Source organism: Lonchura striata, chromosome 12 (assembly GCF_050655825.1).
Source record: "Lonchura striata isolate lonStrDom1 chromosome 12, ASM5065582v1, whole genome shotgun sequence".
Lineage (NCBI taxonomy): Eukaryota > Metazoa > Chordata > Aves > Passeriformes > Estrildidae > Lonchura > Lonchura striata.
This window is the reverse complement of record NC_140714.1, coordinates 1,316,018-1,334,488: the sequence shown is the minus strand read 5'-3', so window position 1 is coordinate 1,334,488 and position 18,471 is coordinate 1,316,018. Positions and strand designations below refer to the sequence as shown.

At 56.4% G+C, this 18,471-nt stretch overlaps 1 protein-coding gene and 1 long non-coding RNA gene across 2 annotated transcripts; one reads left to right on the top strand and one right to left on the bottom strand.

The window, feature by feature from the left end:
• Positions 1-7,068: 7,068 nt before the first annotated feature.
• On the bottom strand, positions 7,069-9,523 carry LOC146766217 (uncharacterized). The gene is made up of 2 exons (XR_014958093.1): positions 9,213-9,523; positions 7,069-8,898 (listed from the first exon to the last, which is right to left on the bottom strand). It is a non-coding gene; the product is annotated as an uncharacterized LOC146766217 (long non-coding RNA).
• Positions 9,524-12,514: 2,991 nt separating this feature from the next.
• On the top strand, positions 12,515-17,690 carry BHLHE40 (basic helix-loop-helix family member e40). The gene is made up of 5 exons (XM_021528993.4): positions 12,515-12,691; positions 12,787-12,856; positions 13,237-13,344; positions 13,831-13,954; positions 14,986-17,690. Exons 1-5 carry the CDS (start codon positions 12,612-12,614, stop codon positions 15,843-15,845), a joined length of 1,242 nt encoding a protein of 413 aa, XP_021384668.1. The 5' UTR covers positions 12,515-12,611; the 3' UTR covers positions 15,846-17,690.
• The last annotated feature ends 781 nt before the right edge of the window (positions 17,691-18,471 follow it).

Genomic DNA, 18,471 nt, shown 5'->3' with positions numbered 1-18,471 from the left:
TAATGGAGCAGCCTCTGCTCAGGTGGGTTGTTCCTGAGGTCCCTGTCCCTGGAGATGATCTGCAGTGAGTCCTGCTCCTGGTGAGCTGGCAGTGATAACTCAGTTTTTCTGCTCTCTGTCCCCAGGAAGTGCCTCTTGCTGCACGTTAGCACCGAGAGGCTGGAGCCTGGCAAAGCCACAGCACCCGGATGTCCAGCCCAGCCTGTCATTTCCAGTGCAACTGGGGTTGTCAGGGGCATCCAGCCAGTCATGTCATGGTCTGGGCATCCTGACAGCTCCTGGCTGCTGGCTGGGAACAATACCACTGTTCCCAAGGGATGGCAAACCAAAATCAGGGTATTTTAGTATTTCCGATGAGTTTGTAAAGAGTAGCCAAAGTTGACGGGCTCCAGACAGCTGTTTATAGGGTCATGGAATGGTTTGGGTTGGGAGGGACCTTAAGACCCATCCCATTCCACTCCCTGCCATGGGCAGGAACACTTTCAATTATCCCAGGTTGCTCCAAGCCCCGTCCAAGCTGCCCTTGGACATTTCCAGGGATGGGGCAGCCACAGCTGCTCTGGACACCCTGTGCCAGGGCCTCACCTCCTTCACAGGGAGGAATTTCTTCCTGATATCCAGTCTGAATCTCTCCTCTTTTAAGTTTAAAACCATCCCCCCTTGTGCTATTGCAGCAGGCAGAGCTGAAAGGAGAATGTGGTGGGATGTTTTGTTTCCCTGTGCAGTTCCTCACGCCTGGCTGAGTTATCCGTGGGGTCAGGAATCTGCCCCCACTGATCCCTTCGGCTCACCTGGGGCTCCCCTGTCCAGGCAGGGGTTAATGAGGGACTTGGGCTGCTCTGGGAGAGCCCATCCAGGGCGTAGGAGAGACTTGGAGGTTGTTATTCCCATCAGGAGAGGTCGGGAGAGAGGGACAGCAGGCCAGGTCCCACCTTCTGGCTCAGCCTCCACAGGGAGTTGCTTGTGAGGCCAACTTCCTCTGGGAGGAAGAGAACAAGAGCCATGGAAGCTGTCCAAACCCTCTGCTGAGAAAGAGGGTGAGGCCAGACAGGGTTGATTTGGGACTTTATTTGGGTGTGTTTGGAATTGCCGGTGCCGGGGAAGCACCGGGAGCCACAGGACGCAGATCCCCTGTGGCTGCTGCAGGGTGAATCACTCTCCCACACCTGCACAGCACACCTTGCTGGCTGCAGGGGCAGCAGCCGCCCTGAACCGGGCTTTTTTTGGGATGGAAATAGGAAATGAGCTCTGCAGCTGAGCCTCTGCAGGCACCGGGGCGCAGAGCTCTGCCGGGAGGGAGGAGGCTCGGCCGGCACAGGCACTTGGTTAATAAGCAAATATATGTGGCTCCATAGGGTTTGAATAACTCCTGGAAGCAAAGTCGTTCTGAGGGTTGAGTCCCTTGCCTGCTCGAAATGACTGAAAAGAATTGGTTTTATTTCTCCTCCCAGGTCACAGGACCCAGATGTTTCCAGGTAACACACCTGAGCCCGGCTGGCTCTTGAGCAGTGAGCCTGGATGTGCTGGCTGACCCTGGGGCTGGACCCCACTGATGTTTTTCCAGGTGTTTGTGTGCCTGCACACCTTCTCTGGCTGGAAAAAAGCTTGGGAAACCTGAAACCTGCAGCCTGTGGCTGTGGGAAGGAGCCATGAGGGGAAAAGGGACTGCTGGGGGCTCTGGCAGCTCCTGCCCACGCTGGGCTGGGGGTGACACTGAGGGGTTCCAGCAGCTCTGGAACCCAGCAGGACCTTGGCCTGTGGCCACCGTGGTGACCAGGGGACACTTTTCCATGACACTGTATCACAGGGGTGATTCAGCAGCCTTCTAGAAATGCAAGGATCTAAAAGAAGTAAAGAAGGGAGTTTTCCTTCTTGTTTTCTTTCTCTGTTTTCCTTCTCTGTTTTCCTTCTCTGTTTTCCTTCTCTGTTTTCCTTCTCTGTTTTCCTTCTCTGCCTCTTTCTACATTAAGAAATAAGGCAACTTGGGTTCTCCCTTCAGGGAACAGGGAAATTTGGCACCAAAAAGCCCCTCCATCCCTTCCCACATCTCTCCACCACGTGTCTCCGCTTCACTTCTCACTTGTTTTGACATCAAGTACTTTCCCCAAAAAATATTAGTCACAACTTTGGCTTCAACCAGCCAACTCTTAACCTTCCTCAAAGTGGTTTGCAGGGGGTGACGTTGGTAATGTGTGATGGAGATGGGGACGGGTGGGCGGATTCAGTGTTTCTGGAAGGTTCTGCATCGAGGTTTGGGAGCCCTGAGGCTGCTGCCTGCTGCTCTGAGGGAATCCCAAGGACCTGCCAGCAGATCCAAGGAGCTTTGGGGGGTCCTTGGAATAACACAAACCGTGAGGTTGGAGCAGGACAGCTGGTGGGGGTGAGATTGTCAACGGAGGCTGAATGAGCAGAGTGACGAGTATGGTACAAAGCTGACTAGTCTGTGGTGAGGGGTGCCAAACTTGAACCAGCTGCCTAAAATCTGGGTTTGGAGCAATAACAGCTCTGTTGAGCAGTTCAGCACCAACAGGAGGGAAAAGCCCAAGTGGTGTGCGGGATCAGGTATGGATTCCTGGGAATTCCTGGGAAGGAAGGAAGGAGTGAGGGACGCTTGGGTTGGGCAGAGCTGTGAAATCATGTTCCAGCCCTGCAGCAGCTGCACATGAGGAGCCTGCAGTGGCTGTGGCATCCAGGGTGAACCCAGCCCTGTCTTCCCGGTGCTTCCTCAAGTAATTATCACACACCTTGCACCCTAATGAGAACCTGCTCCATTTTCTCATCCCTCTGCTCCATGGCTCTTCCCTCATGGCTGCTCCTTCAGAGCTCTTTGCAAACCCCATCTGCTAAAGGGCTCGGATTTTCTTTTTAAAAGGAGGAATCATTGGAAATTAGTAGTTTCTCTGTGCGTTATTATGCTTATAATCCTCTAATTTGGTAATGGGGCTGTAATCACAGCCGTGCAGGGTGAGGAGCGGAGCCAGCCCGGAAAGGTGCCCTGGGGATTCCCAGGCACAGCAGGCACAGCATGCCTGGACAGAGCGTGATTCCACGGCAGGAAGGGCAGGGAGAGAGAGGATGGACCTCCCAGCACTCCCAGTGCTGGAAAACCAGAGTCAAGCACAGCTCAGGGGTGAGGAACCCTGAAACAAGAGATGTCAGCGTGGGCAGTGGCAGACCCTGTGCCCAGAGCTTGTGTCTGCGAAAAGAAACTGAGCCTGACAGCCCCATCCTCCCCAAAAAACCAAGAGAAAACAACAAACTCAAGGGAAAACAACAAATGCTGTCCCTTTGACAGGGATGCTTCCTGCTCAGGAGCATTTTTCAAGGCAGGTGAGTTCCCAGGATGCAGAGGAAAGTGTGGGCTGGGAGTGAGCCCTTCCAGCCCCAAATCACAGCCTGCTGCTCCTGAGGCTGCTGCCCAGCCCATTCCCACTGCAGGATTTTCTCCCTTCCAACCCTGTAGTAGGGAAATTGGTGCAAATATGCAACTTGCTGAGGGTAACGTGTGGTGCCGAGCCACGCCTGTACAGAAAAACCAAGCAGGGACTTCCAGATTGTTAGACTGGAAAGGTGAGGGGAGCTAATTGGGATCTGCTAATTGGGATCTGCAGAGCCTGGCTGTCCAGACAGGGAATCCACCCGTGCTGGGGCTGGTGGCTGCTCAGGGAACTGCTCATTCCCACATCCTGCATCCTGTGCAAGGTCTCCTGTTGTGCCACCCTTCCAGGCTGCAAGGTGCTGGCAACAGGGACCTTGCTGTCAGCAGAGCTAAAGCCCGAGTACAGCCCTGTAACCAGCAAGGAAAGGAGAATGAAGCAGCTCTGGCTGATGTTGGAGATGGGTTATATTCCAAATAATGCTGAAACTCAGTCCCCGTGCAGGGGAGGTGGATGGGAGAGGTTCCCAGGGGCTGAAACCTCAGCCCTGATGGGCAAACTGGAATCAGGGATTTCTTCACTCAACACAGCTGGCTCAGAGATCCAGGGAAAACCCTGAGGCATAAGAACTAAGGGACCAGAAATGCAGAGCAGGGATGAAAATGATGAAAATGAGACAAAGTCACCACTTCCCAAAACCTTCACAGTGAAGGAAACACCTCCCACTGTCTGGAGGATCCATGGGAATATTACAATATTTGTTCCAAAAACATGACTGGGTGGATCCAGACTCACTGACGCAGACACAAGCAGCTAATTGAATTCATACGTAGGAACCCTGGACACCATCTGGCCTCAATAAAACGTGGGGCCGGAGTTGTTTCTTAGCAGATGGTTCCTCATTTTCATAATGTGAAATCAAAAGATCATTTTTCTATCTGGAGATCAAAGGCACGGGTTTCGCTTCATAACCCTCGACCAAGGAGACGTTAGGTCGAGGGTTATGAAGTGAAACCCGTGTCCTCTGTTTTGGATTTTGGGGTGAGGCAGATGGGGGTTTTCCCCTGAAACCTCTGCTCAGGCTCCGGGCAACCACATCTGGGCAGCAGCTGCAGATGTTCACAGCTCTCCAGGGCTTTTAATTCCATGATAGGGACGTGCACTTTATAAAATCAGAAGGGACGGCTGTAATAAGCTTGTGTGGCCATTTCTATTTCTCCAGACTACTGCAGTATAGCCCATGTGAGTATGTGGGGATGAAATGACGCCTTTTGCCTTAGAAGAAGAGCTCGGAGCCCTGTCTGACCTCTCAGAGCCCACTCAGCCCTGCAGCCCTGTGAGGCCAGCACGGTGGCCACTCTGCTGTGGTGTTGGGCTGTCCTGTGCAGGGCCAGCAGCTGGACCTGATGATCCCTGTGGCCCCTCCCAGCACGGGATATCCTAGGATTTTCTGATCTGTGGGAGACCCCTGCAGAGGAACCAGAGCAGCTGGGGAAAAGGAAGCTCAGGGAAATGTGGCTCTGCACAAGTCCCTGACAGGAGGGGACAGCCGGGGGGCTCTGCTCCCAGGAAACAGGGACGGGAGGAGCGGGAACGGCCTCAATTGAGGAGGAATTTCTCCATGGAAAGGGTGGTCAGGCCTTGGCAGGGGCTGCCTGGCGAGGTTTGGAGTGCCCATCCCTGGAGGTGTCCAAGGAAGGGCTGGATGGCAAGGTGGGGACCGGGCACAGCTTGGACCGGGTGACCTCGGAGGCCTTTTCCAGCCTCGGTGGCTCTGGAATTCCGGGAGCCCGGCTGCTCCTGGGCTGCTCCTGGGCTGGTGCGGGTGGGCGAGCGCTCGCCTCCCCGGCGACGTCAGCGCCGGCAGCAGCGCCGGGGAGGAGAAGGGGGCGAGCTGCTTTTCTCTGGAAAGCGCTTCCACACCCACCCCAAAGCCTCCGGGACAGACGTGATCTTTGCCACCCGAGAACGAGAGCTGCGCGGTGACTCGGAGCAGGTTGTAACAGACGGAGTCCTGCTCGCAAACCTCGTTTTCCAGCGGGTACCTGCGGGCTCGGGGCCGCTCTCACCGGCCCAGGTGAGCCCAGAGGCACCGGCTCCTGCCAGCCCACGCTGCCCGAGCGCTCCCTGCATCCCGGTCGCTGATGCTCGAGGTGAATATTTGCGCCGGGATCAGCTCCCGGAGGAGCAGGAGCCCTTCCCTGCCGTGCCTGCTGCAGTATGGAAATGATCCTCCCGGCAGACAGCTGAGTCCCACCTCGGTTCCCATTCACCTGGAGATGAAAGCGCTCTGGCTGCCAGTGTAGGCGGGGCAAAACTATTTAAAAACCTCATTAGAGAAAGTATTCGGGGAAGACAGCAACACCCTCAGTTGTGGTTTGCTCCAGGACTTCTCAGCCAGATCCCTGCTGATACAGAGGGAAGGGCACTATGAGAGACATTCCTGTCAAATACTACTCCTCGTGGGGATGCCTTGGGTGTCCTTTGCCTTCCTCTCTCTCCTGGTGGGCTGTTTTACCTAAACCTAAACGTTCTCTTCCATGTGGTGTTTTGGGGGCTGGAATCAGGGCTGTGTTTGGCATGGAGGGGTCCAGGAGCGATGTAGGGGTGTCCCAGCTCCATGCTGGAGGAACACAGCAGAACTATGTGTGATCTTGATTAGGCAGAAATATACTGTGAATATTTCCTATTCCATTTAATTCTGGTTTGTGCTTATTTCAGCTGAATTTGCAGCAGGAGCAATGCCCAAGCCACATCTGGCTCCTGATGCACATGGGATCAGAGCGGGAGTTTGGGAGGAGGTGGATCTGGATTCAGAGGTTTGGCTTCTTATTTAGAAAATGATGGGTTGCATTCTCCCACGGCTGCTCCAGACTGCCCCAGAGCTCTCTGATATTCCTGGCCAAGGGGTTTTTCAGTCTGCCTGACGAGGAAACAATGTCATGTGTGTGGCTTGTCTGGCCTTGTGCACCTGCACTTCCCCTTCTGCCTTCATTTTCTTCGCATCCCATTTATTCCAAGGGGCCAAATATTCATTAAGTCCTGATGAGTTGGAGTGCCAGGAATCCTTTTCCTCCCCCAGCACAGCCGCCCACCCACCTTAACCCCGACAACTGCAGCCCTCAGCCAGCTGAGGACATCCCGAGCCCTCCAAGCAGGTCCCGTGGGATCACACAAAGACCAGACTGAGCTAAGGGAGGCCACGTGCAGCACATGGGCTTGTTCTCCCTTGGCTCCAGCCACAGCAGCTGGTGGCATCTTGGCAAAGCCCATTGGGTTCCCGGTGTGCCCCTTCCCAGAATCACGTGGGATCACAGAATCAGCAAAGTTGATCTTCAAGATTATCCAGTCCCACCATCACCCCTAAACCGTGTCCCCCATGCAGACAGCTCTTGAACCCTTTCAGAGGTGGTGGCTCCACCACCTCGAGGCAGCACTGCAGCCCCCAGCTCCCCGCACTGGCCTGCCACAGCCTCACCTGTGCCCCACGCCCTGAGGAGCAGCCCCTGCTCACCCCTGTGCTGATGGCATTTGCAGCTGGAACCGACTCCCCCCAGCCTGGCCCTCGGCTGCCTCACAGCCCCATGGGCAGGGAGCTCACACACACTTGTCCCAAAGCCTTGAGCTGAGAGGCCAAGGTTTAACTCACTCATGTCCTCACATGAACTGCAGGAGGAACACACTCCTGGGCTCTTCTGCCTGACCCAGCTTTATTTTATTATTGTTTTTAGGGGTGGGTGTGTAATTTTTTGGACTCAATTAGCAAGTGGAGAATATTCTCTATGTTAATATTTGACTCAGCCATGATGCAGTTCGGCCCCGTAGCTGTTGTTACCTGCATCCCCCAAAAGAACAACTGGGAGCCTCAGTGGTGTTGATTCCTGCCGGGGTACGTGGGTGCCAGTGGAAAATAAATAACATGGTATTTTCCAAGTGGCAGATCTGAAGGCACCCTGCTTTCCTTGCTTTGCATACTCACAGAGCACCATCCTCTCTGCTTCCCAGATATGAAAGGCGAGGCAGAGACATCTGATGGGGCTCCAGCGCTGACTCACTGTTTGATGTGAGGCAGGAGGAGGGATGTGATCAGATCCCATTGTGCAGAGCATCCACCAGACAACGCCAGCAGCGGGAGGAGAAGCGATTCCTCATCCTCATCCTCCAAACCCTGCTGTCACACCTCGCTGTGCCCTGCCCCACCTGCAGCAGCCAGGATGTCACCTCTGAAATGGTTCCTGGGTGGTGGATCCCCATCCCTGGCACTGTCCAAGGCCAGGCTGGATGGGAGCAGCCCGGGCAGGTGGGAGGTGTCCCTGCCCACGGCAGGGGTGGAACTGGGTAACTTTAAGGTCCCTTCCAAGGCAGCCCGTTCCACGGGTCCCTGATTCCGTGATTAGGCTGCGTGCAGACGGAGCTGAGGCCGCTGCAGCCCCGGGGTGTGCCGGCTGTGCACGCCCGGGGTTCTTTCTCACGAGATGGTGCAAGAGCCGGGGGGGAACTGGTTAAACAGCGTGAGCTGCCGGGGCTTGGCAGGGCAGCGTGTCACCGGGGAGCCGGCGTGTTTCATTAAACACGCTATCAAAGTGGGCTAAAGTCTCTTATTAATGGCCACACATTTTGCCACTTCCAAATAGTTTCCACCTACATGTTCCTCCCACTGCCGCACTGGGTGCTGGCAAACATCGCAGCTCAAAGAGGGGAATGGCTTTCATTTGAATAGTCCTCGGGCGAGTTTCGCTGAGCGATGCCAGCGTCATTCCCGCAGCTCTCACGTGCCCGGCAGCGCTCCAGGGTCGTGCCGGAGGGAGGGCGCACAGACAACAGCTCCTGCTGTGTTTTCCCAGCGCTTTATCCAGGCAGAGCCCGTGGCAGCCTAAACCGGTGCAATTAAGCAGCGATGGATGCGCGTATTTGCAATGTTCAATCTCGGCTTCTGACTCGTGACGGTCCCACGGCAGCGAGCGCGGCCAGCTGCGCCATCGAGAGTCTCACACAGCTGAACCCAGCCGGCCTCACACCAAATCGGGCTTTTGCAACTCCCAGGAGGCTGAGGCGGAGCCCTGGTGGGTGTCAAGCTGCTCCTCACGCCCTGCGCTGAGGTCCCACGGCGTCCCTTGGGACCGGCCTTGGCTCAGGGGTGTGGGCTCTGCCACAGCCTCGGGCACGGGGCTGGGAAAGGAGAGGTGCGGCTCTCCTGGGAGCTGCTGCCTGGCCACATCCCCCCTGCCCGCACTCTGCAGGACCACTGCCCGCACATCCTCGGGGATGGAGGCGCTGCCCGTCCCCGCCGGAGCCTCCGCTCCGGCCCGGGAGCGCAGCGGAGCCGTCCCGTTTGCTGAGCACGGAGAGAGCCCCGCTCCAGCTCTGCCGGAGCCAGCCTGGCTCCCGCTGGGCTTTTCCTGCTGCGGAAAGCACGGGGTGTTCCTGCCGGGGCCGAGGATGCCGAGGCGGAGCGCATCCCGCTCCAGCCTCGGCGGGGCTGAGCTTTCACCTCCGGTGCCAGTAACCCGAGCCGGGATTGCTGGAAATGGGAGAGGGGAGAGTCAGCGATTTGATTACAGGCCACAGGCACATGCCTGGCCTTCATGGATATATTAAGTAAGAGACATTTTAAAACAAAACCACCCTCAGTAACCTTATCGTAAGCTCGAATCCACAACCCATCTGTTAACTCCCGGCGCTGCCCACATAGGCTTCCATCAGACAGCAGTGCCAGGGATTTTTGGAACGTTTTCCCCCAAATCCCTGCGGTCGGAAGGGGACAGTCCCGGGGAAGGGGCAGATCCTGAGTCTCGGATTCCCAGCCCACCCCCAAACCAGCCCCCAGACTCTCACCTTCTCGTGCCTCTGTAAATAGCTGCAAATCCCCTTGGACAGAGCTGTCGCGGTCCTGTGACTCCCAGCCCTGCTGGAGGAGTGCTCAGGAGAGCTGCTGCTCCACGGATGGCTTGAGGGAATTCAGCCTTTTTAAACATTTTGGTACTGCCTGAATCGTGTGGTGTAAAGGAGCCCTCCATGTAGAAATAATTCAGCAAACACAAGCGAGAAGGCGAATTGATGATTGCATCAGTCCTTGCTCATGAAAACTGATCCCCGGGAAAATGTAACTCAACTCTCGAGCAATCTCACTTGATGCCCAAGAATGCAATAACTTCATTTGGATCCTCCTTTTTAGGGGGACTCCTAAATCCTTGGCAACGTCCCTTAAGGTCATGAGCAAATCCTGATATGGAGAATTGTTTGGCAAGCACGAGAACAGTAAAAGGGCTAAATAATTGGGGATTACCTCTGACCCTGATTTGTGGCTCACCACCCACTGCAGGAATGTACCGAATATCTGAAGGAGCATGCAGGAGTCAGACAATCCACGGGCATGAAGCCGTCCACGTACTCTTGGAGCTTGAACTTCGAATGCAGAGCAGGTTGGCCCCAAACCTCATTTTTCATTAGCAAAAGGCTGTAGCAAGCTCTAATTATTTCTGTTGCCTTGGATGAAGGGTCAGTGATGGGACAGATGAAAAATTGCCTGTGTTTTTTTCACTCTTTGTTTGGAAAAGAACAGCTTTGGTCTTGGGGACACAGAGAGAGCAAACCCTCTGCTCCAGGGCTCGATACTGAGGCTGGTTTTGGTCCCCTGAGCTGCAGCAGGGGAGAAACCATCACCCTCATGTCCCCTGATGCTTCTTGCCGAGTTTGTTCAGTGCCTGCAGGAAAGAGCAGCTCTGCTGTGGGAGGTCACAGCTCTGCTGTGGTTCTGTGGCACTCCGAGCTCCGTGCTCAGTCCCAGCTCCTCTCCTGCACGGCGCCGGGGCTGTGGCACCACAGAGACCCTCAGGGTCCTGCCCATGGAGGGGGTTGGATTGAGAAGTCTTTAAGGTCCCTTCCAAGCCAAACCATTCTGGGATTCCATGATCTTGGCCATAATCACCGGGTTTGCAGGCTGGGATGTCAAACGCTGGGAGGACCATGTTGAGTGGGACAACCCAAACATCTGTTCTGTGGAAGCCCCACGTCACTGATCCAGTGCTGTGGTGTTCACACTGGAGGTGCTGCTGGGAGCTTGTAGGGGAGATTTGGGGGTTTTATAGACCTTGCATGTATGGCTAGCATCTTTCTGAGGCTCTGACTTCCCTTGGGATTCTTCCTGGTAACAACAGACACCTTTGGGCGGGGGTAAGCCTCAAACAGCCTGTCTCCATCACCCATCTAAAACCTCTCTGTGCTGTCATGTAGCACCTCCTGCCCTCGGATTCCTGCCAGGGTGGAGCAGCCAGAACTCTGCAGGCAGTAGCAGCAGCTCAGTGCTGGAGCTCTGCTGCTCCCTTATCTTGGTAAATGCACCTTTTATCAGCTAAGCCTGCCTCTACTTGCTCAGCACTCAGCAGGGAAGTGACCACGGCCCTCCAGCAGAGCTCTGCCTTGGCAGGTACACACAAACCATTGTCATCGCTCGGCGTTGTGCAACCGCTGGCGTCCAGGGGCTGGCACGGGCATGGCATGGCATGGCATGGAAGGGTCTGGGCTGGGGGGACCTTAAAGTTACCATCATCCACGCCCTGCCATGCACAGGGACACCTTCCACTAGACCAGGTTGCTCCATGCAACACTTCCAGGGATGGGGCAGCCACAGCTTCTCTGGGAACCTGTGCCAGCACATCCCCACCCTCACAGGGGAGAATTTCCTGCTGGTCAAAGAATCACAGAATGGTTTGGGTTGGAAGGGACGTAAAAGCCCACTTCGTTCCAGCCCCCTGCCATGGGCAGGGATGGATGCCTTCCACTGGAGCAAGTTGCTGCGAGCCCTGGATACCCCCAGCGATGGGGTCCTCCCACCCCAAAACTTCCCTGCAGCACTGCCACTTCCCCAGAGCCACATTTTAGCGACTCTCACTTTATTTCTTCCCCCACATTTCCAAACTTTCCGTGGCTGCAGCTTTCTCTGTGTCCGTGTTTTGTGTCTGTGTCTCTTTGGGGGTGTTTTGTTGTTTTTTTTTTTTTCCTTTATTTTTTTTTCTTTCTCCCCGATCTCGGGACACAACAGCGGTACAGCATGGTATGGCAGGGCACGGCATGGCACAGCATGGCACGGCATGGCATGGTATAGTATGGCACGGTATGGCAGTGTATGGCATGGTATGGCACAGCATGGTATGGCAGTGTATGGGATGGTATGGAGTGTATGGCATAGTATGGCACAGCATGGCATGGTATGGCATGGTATAGCACAGCATAGCATGGCACGGTATAGCACGGCATGGTATGGCATTGTATGGCACAGTATGGAGTGTATGGTATGGTGTGGTGTGGTGTGGTGTGGTATGGTATGGTATGGTATGGTATGGTATGGTATGGTATGGTATGGTATGGTATGACACGGTATGGCACAGCACATAAGGCAATATATGGCACGGTATGGCACAGCATGGCACGGTATAGCATGGTATAGCACACCGTAGTATGGCACGGTATAGCACGGCATGGTATGGCATTGTATGGCACAGTATGGAGTGTATGGTATGGTATGGTATGGTATGGTATGGTATGGTATGGTATGGTATGGTATGGTATGGTATGGTGTGGTATGGTGTGGTATGGTATGGTATGGTATGGTATGGTATGGTATGGTATGGTATGGTATGGTATGGTATGGTGTGGTATGGTGTGGTATGGTATGGTGTGGTATGGTATGGTATGGTATGGTATGGTATGGTATGTAGCATGGCATGGTATGGCACAGCATGGCACGGTATAGCACAGTACAGTATAGCAGTGTATGCCCTGGTATGGCACAGCAAGGCACGGCACGGCACGGCACGGCACGGCACGGCGCTGGCACAGCACGGTGCTGGCACAGCACAGTGCAGCGGTGGCACGGCATGGCACAGCACAGCACAGCACAGTGCAGCGGTGGCACTGCCCGGCACTGCCCGGCACAGCACGGCACAGCACAGCACGGCCCGGCCCGGCCCGGCCCCGCCGCGCCGCGCCGCACGTGCGGGGGCGCGGAGCCGGCCCGCCCGGCGCCACGTGAGGCTCATGTGACGGCGGCGGGGGCGCGGCCGCCAGACGTGCCGGCGGTCACAGGGCTCCGCGCGTCGCTCCCGTCCACCCACCCGCCCGCATTTAACCCGGCCCGCGGCCGCCCGCCGCTCCTCAGCCCGCGCGGCGCGGGCGCGGCATGAGCAGCGGCGGCGGCGCCCGCAGCCCCTGAGCCCGCTCCGCCGCGGCCCCGCCATGGAGCGCGTCCCCGGCGCGCAGCCCCCGCCCGGCTGCCTGGGCAAGCTGCCCGCCCTGGAGAGCGGAGACCTGCCCGGGTAAGCGGGGCTCGGGGGCTCGGGGGGCTCCGGGGGGAGCGGCGCCGCCGGCTCCGGCGCGGGGCTAACGCGCTGCTCTCCTTTCGCCCGTGCAGGCTGGACTTCGCGCACATGTACCAGGTGTACAAGCCCCGGAGGGGCTTAAAGAGGAGCGAGGACAACAAGGTGAATGGGGGGTGATGGGGTACAGTGAGGGGTGAGAAGGTAAATTGGGGATTAACGGGGTAAACTGGGGGTTCACGGGGTGAGTCGGCCGGTGACAGCGCTCCCGGGGCGGGGGCTCGGCCGCTCCCGGCGCGCTCGGGACGGGAGGAGCGGCGGCAGCGGGGCCGGGCCGGGCTGTCCCCCGCTGTCCCCCGCTGTCCCCCCGCTGTCCCCCGCTGTCCCCCCGCTGTCCCCCCGCTGTCCCCCGCTGTCCCCCCGCTGTCCCCCCGCTGTCCCCCCGCTGTCCCCCCGCTGTCCCCCGCTGTCCCCCGCTGTCCCCCCGCTGTCCCCCCGCTGTCCCCCCGCTGTCCCCCCGCTGACCCGCTGCCCCGGCCCCGCAGGAGACCTACAAGCTGCCGCACCGGCTGATCGAGAAGAAGAGGCGCGACAGGATCAACGAGTGCATCGCGCAGCTGAAGGACCTGCTGCCCGAGCACCTCAAGCTGACGGTAGGTGCGAGCGGAGGGACGGGGGGAGCTCCCAGCGCTCTGCTGCCGCTTCACCGCGGATTTGGGCTGGGTTTGGGGTTTTTTTTATTTTTTATTTTTTTTCCACCGTGGTGCCGCACGCCCGGGCAGGCTGTAAGCGCGTCCCAAACTTCCCCGGGAGCTGCGGCTGCCCGCCGGACCGCCCCCGACACCGGGCGAGAGCTGTCCCCGGCCGGGCCGCCCCGGTCACGCCAGGGGCGGCAGGACCCAGAAATAAAACGCTTCTCTCCGGGCTATGCGGCTGGTCCGAAAGTACCCACAGGGTTCCGTGAGAGCCTTTTCCGTAGCCGGCTTTTTAACTTATTTCCGTGCAATGCTGCCGGCGGTAGTCCCGCCTGCTCCGGGTCTCACCGTGCCCGTCCTCCCGCGGCTCCCGGGGAGGCACCGGCGGCTCCTGCGTGCCTGGCCGAGCCGGCGGCGGGTGCCAACCTGTCCCTGTGCTCCCAGACTCTAGGGCACCTGGAGAAGGCTGTGGTTCTGGAGCTCACCCTGAAGCACGTGAAGGCACTGACCAATCTCATCGAGCAGCAGCAGCAGAAGATCATCGCTTTGCAGAGCGGTTTGCAGGCGGGTGAGTGTCCGGCCGGCAGGGTGGGAGCCCGTGTGTGTGTGATGGGCTTTCCCTGGGGAGCCTGTGAAATGTGCCTGTGACACCCTGGTACCGAGAAGGGAGGGGACAGGAATTCTGGCTTTTCCTGCTGTCATTTTCTCAGGCTTTGCTCATGAGCTTTCACAAAAAATGATGCATTGCTCAAGATGGTCAATGCAGAGTGCCCTGGGAGTTGTTTGAAATTAAACTGGGTTTTAAGTAGTTTTAGTTGCAGCCCAGGTTTGCAGTGAGGTTCTCTCCAAAGCCATTCGATTCTTCCCATTTGTGCTTGTGACGCAGTCTGGTTTATTTGGTTGTTTTTCTCTGAAAATAGATATAAATCTGCTTTCTATACACACCTTTTTAAGTGTGTATAGAAAGCAAATAACCTTAAGCTTTTTAAGTTTCTTTATAACCGAGCTGGCCTGTGCTCTGCAGGCAGAGGGGACCCGGTGCTTCAGCTTATCAGCCTTAGATGCACTTCCTCCTGCTGTTTTCACATGTGGCTCTCACGTGAATCAGACACAGTAAACCCGAATTTTTGGGAGGTGCCGTCCCTGCCCCGGCAGCCACAGGGAGTGCAGTGGAGCAGTGGAGTCCCCTGGGGCTGGTGGAGCTGCTGGCAGGGCCGGGAGCTCCCTGCCCCGAGGTGCAGGGCGAGGTGCCCTGCCTTCCCCGGGGGTTTCCTGGAGAAGCCACAGCTTGACTCACTCCCCTCCCCGCACTCCAGTACCTGTTGAAGGTGGATTTTACAGTAAATAACAAAAAAAAAGCAGGCAGCACTTTACGTGAACTTTTTATGTAAAAGCGGACAGGTGGATGTTCCAATGGAATTGTCCATTTCTGCAGAAATCTGGGGATTTCTGTTCATAGACTCCAGCTTGGCCAGTGCTTTCCCCTCTGGCCGTGCTGTAACCCAAGTCCAGCGTCGCCTCCGGTCCGCCTCGGAGCTGGAAATGGAACTATTTAGCATGTTGTTAATTTTTAATTTCTTTCTGTTAATGTTTCCTTAGGTGACCTGTCATCGAGAAACCTTGATTCCAGCCAGGAAATGTTTCGATCCGGTTTCCAGATGTGTGCCAAGGAAATGCTGCAATACCTGGCAAAGCACGAGAACGGCAAGGAGCTGAAGTCGTCGCAGCTGGTCAGCCACCTGCACCGGATGGCCAGCGAGGTGCTGCAGGGCGGGGCCGCCCGCAAGGCCGGGGACATCCCTCCCAAAATGCTGGACTTGAAGGAGAAGCCGGCGCCGCTGGGCGCGGCGGGCGAGGGCCACGGGAAGAACTGCGTGCCCGTGATCCAGCGGACATTCGCTCACTCCAGCGGGGAGCAGAGCGGCAGCGACACGGACACGGACAGCGGGTACGGGGGCGAGCTGGAGAAAAGCGACTCCAAAGCGGAGCAGCCCTATTTCAAAAAGGATACCGACCTCAAGTACGCTGTCCAGGAGAGAATAAGCTCTATTAAGCAAGAGACTGAGGACCCGCCGGCCAAAAGGAGCAGGCTGGAGTTGCCGCAGGACGAGGGCCCTTTTGGCAGTGACATGATGGGCTCTTCCAGCAGCTTCCTGGGCCCCCACGCTCACCAGCCTCCCCTGTGCCTGCCTTTCTACCTGATCCCGCCGTCCGCCACCGCCTACCTGCCCATGCTGGAGAAGTGCTGGTACCCGGCCTCGGTCCCCGTGCTGTACCCCAGCCTGCCGGCCTCTGCCGCAGCTCTGACGGGCTTCATGAACCCCGACAAAATCTCCCCCCCTCTGCTGATGCCCCAGAGACTCCCTTCTCCTGTACCGGCCCATTCCCCCATCGACTCCTCGGCTCTGCTTCAAGCTTTGAAGCAGATTCCTCCTTTGAACTTGGAAACCAAAGACTGAGCGCAGTGTGACTGGTTTTTCTTTTTTTTTTTTTTTCTGTTTTTTTTTTAGTTTGAGAGACTGTTTCACTTTTATATATTGGCTGGACTGAGGTGTGGGGACAAGGTTCACTGTGCGTAGGAAGCTAAATCCCTTTTCTCTGACTTGTCAGGTAGCTTGGAGAGGGATGAAGGATGTGCCCAGGTTAGCGATTGACAACTGCTTCCAAAAGATTAAAGAAGGGTTTTGTGCTTGGCCCCTTCCCTTCTTCCCTCTCCACATCTACAGAACAACAGTTGACTCGGTCAGCTGCGAATCTATTGCAAAACTGTGAAGAAATATTCCATTGGGCAGACCTGGTTCTAGGGTCTGCAAATACAAAATAAGTGAATATAAACCATGGTACTTCCCTGAGCGGCTCTGGAGGCAACGGCCCCGCTGGCTCATCTGGCTGGACTGGTGCCCCAGTGACCCCGAGCGTGGCAGGGTGGTGGTGGCAATGCCACCACGAGCACAGCAGGAGCAGGGCAGTGTCACTGGTGGTGGTGGCAATGCCACCACGAGCACAGCAGGAGCAGGGAAACATCACTGTGGTGTGGTGGTGGCAATGCCACTGTGAGCACAGGAGGAGCAGGGCACTGGTCACTGCAGGGGCAGCAATGTCACCAGGAGGAGCAGGGCAGCAGTCACTGCCTGGTCACACACAGGTCAGGCAGACCTAAGAGAGGTTTCTCTCCACACCTTTACTTTTAGATAGGTATTTTTTTAACAAATAAAAGGTAGCTGCTGCTTGGAGCTTTCCATGGCGTTCATCTAATAAATAAATTAACCTGTGCCCTTCCTGTAACTCGAGCTGCTACGTTGGGCCGGCTCGGGAGGAGCCGTGCCCGGGATCTCCCGGTCGGGAGGAGCTGTGCCCGGGATCGGGAGGAGCCGTGCCCGGGATCGGGAGGAGCCGTGCCCGGGGTCTCCGGGTCGGGAGGAGCCGTGCCCGGGATCTCCGGGTCGGGAGGAGCTGTCCCTGGGCTGGTTTCCCTGCTGGCACCGGCTCCAGCCTCTCCCCGGGCAATCCCCGCGGCGCTCCCGGCCGGGCAGGTCGGGCTCTTGCCGGAGGGAGCTGGCAGTGCCATCCCTGCTGGACGTGCCCCTGGCAGTGCCTTGGGACAATGGCAAGGCTGGGATTTCCACAGGAGCCAGCAGGGTTTGAGCAGCTGGATTCCTCCTGGCAAAGCTGGCTCACATCCCCGCGTTAAGGAGAGAGGGCTCGGGTGGTGACACTGGTCCTGTGAGCTGCCAGGGGCTTCCTCCGCAGAGGAACATCCTCTCCAGTTCAGCTTCTTTTTCATTAAAAAACCCCAAACGTCACTGCTGAAGGCAGTGCTCTTTGGTAGGTTTTTTTTTTCCTTACTGGTGAGCAGAACCCCTGTCTGGATCCTCATGTCGCCCTCCCATTGCACCAGCTGTTGAGATGCACTATGCTTGATTGCAGATTGTGTTCTAACGTTTATTTTGTTGTTGGTTTTTTGGGTTTTTTTGGTATACAGTTGTTGCCTTTATTTGTAAAATCCTGTTATAAATATATATATATTATATAAATATATTAAAAGTTAAAAGGTTTCAGATGTCTATTATTTGTATAACTACTTGAGCATAAAGAAGTGAGAAATATGAATGTATTCTTGTTTCTGGGTTGTCTTTTTTTTTTTTGAAGAGAAGAATATTCCGTTTTTCTCTCGGGAGAGGTACAGTGTTTATATTTTGGAGCTGCCTTCAAGGTGGGATATTGTACATATTTTTATCTTGAGTAAATGTTAAGTAGCTGTTTAAAAATGCTTAATAAAATAATTCTTTTCCTGTGGAAGATAAGGGTTTGCCTCCTGTGCTTTGAAATGTTTGAGCAGGGTCATTCGTGGTCGTGCAGGGGATGGCACAGGGCAGATGAGGGATTTCAGGGTTCAGGAGGGATGAGGGATTTTGGGGTGCAGGAGGGAGCAGGGCTCTCCTTGCTCCCCCCACAGCTCCTCTGCCATCACTGCCTGAAGCTCAGGGTCCCATTACCCGTGTCACCAGGGATATTTATTTATTTTAACTCCCTTGGCACCTTCAGGGCTTTTTTTCCTTCCAGACTGCAGGGAGGTGCCAGGAGAGCCTGGCTAGCTTTCCTGCTCTCCTGATGTCACGTTGTGCTCCCTGTGGCTGGCGTTTGGCTCCTGGGCCCCAAGCTCTGTGCAGAGGAGCCCCTCACCCTGGAGGATGGAGCATCTCCCCAGGCTTTGCCCAGTTCCTGCAGGAGAATGCACTTGCTGCAAGCTGCTTTTACTTCAGCACCTCAGCCTGTGTCTGAGCTGCCCGGGCACTGCCAGGGCTGGTGCCCAGCAGACCCCTGGGGCTGAGGAGTGCCAGGGTCAGGTCCTGCCTTTGCTGGAGTGATCCCTGCCAGCCCCAGGTGTCCCTGATTTGGGAATTCCAGCTGGCACTGGGGGTGGTGGAGCAGCCTCTACTCCCAGTGCCACAAAATGAGCCCGAGGGCAGCCCATGGTGGGGGAGGGTCCCCATCCCACCACGGGCTCCCTCCCACCTCCCCAGCAGTGCTGCTGGATTCTGGGCTCCAGATGGAATGACGACGACCCCAGACGTCCCCCAAAGG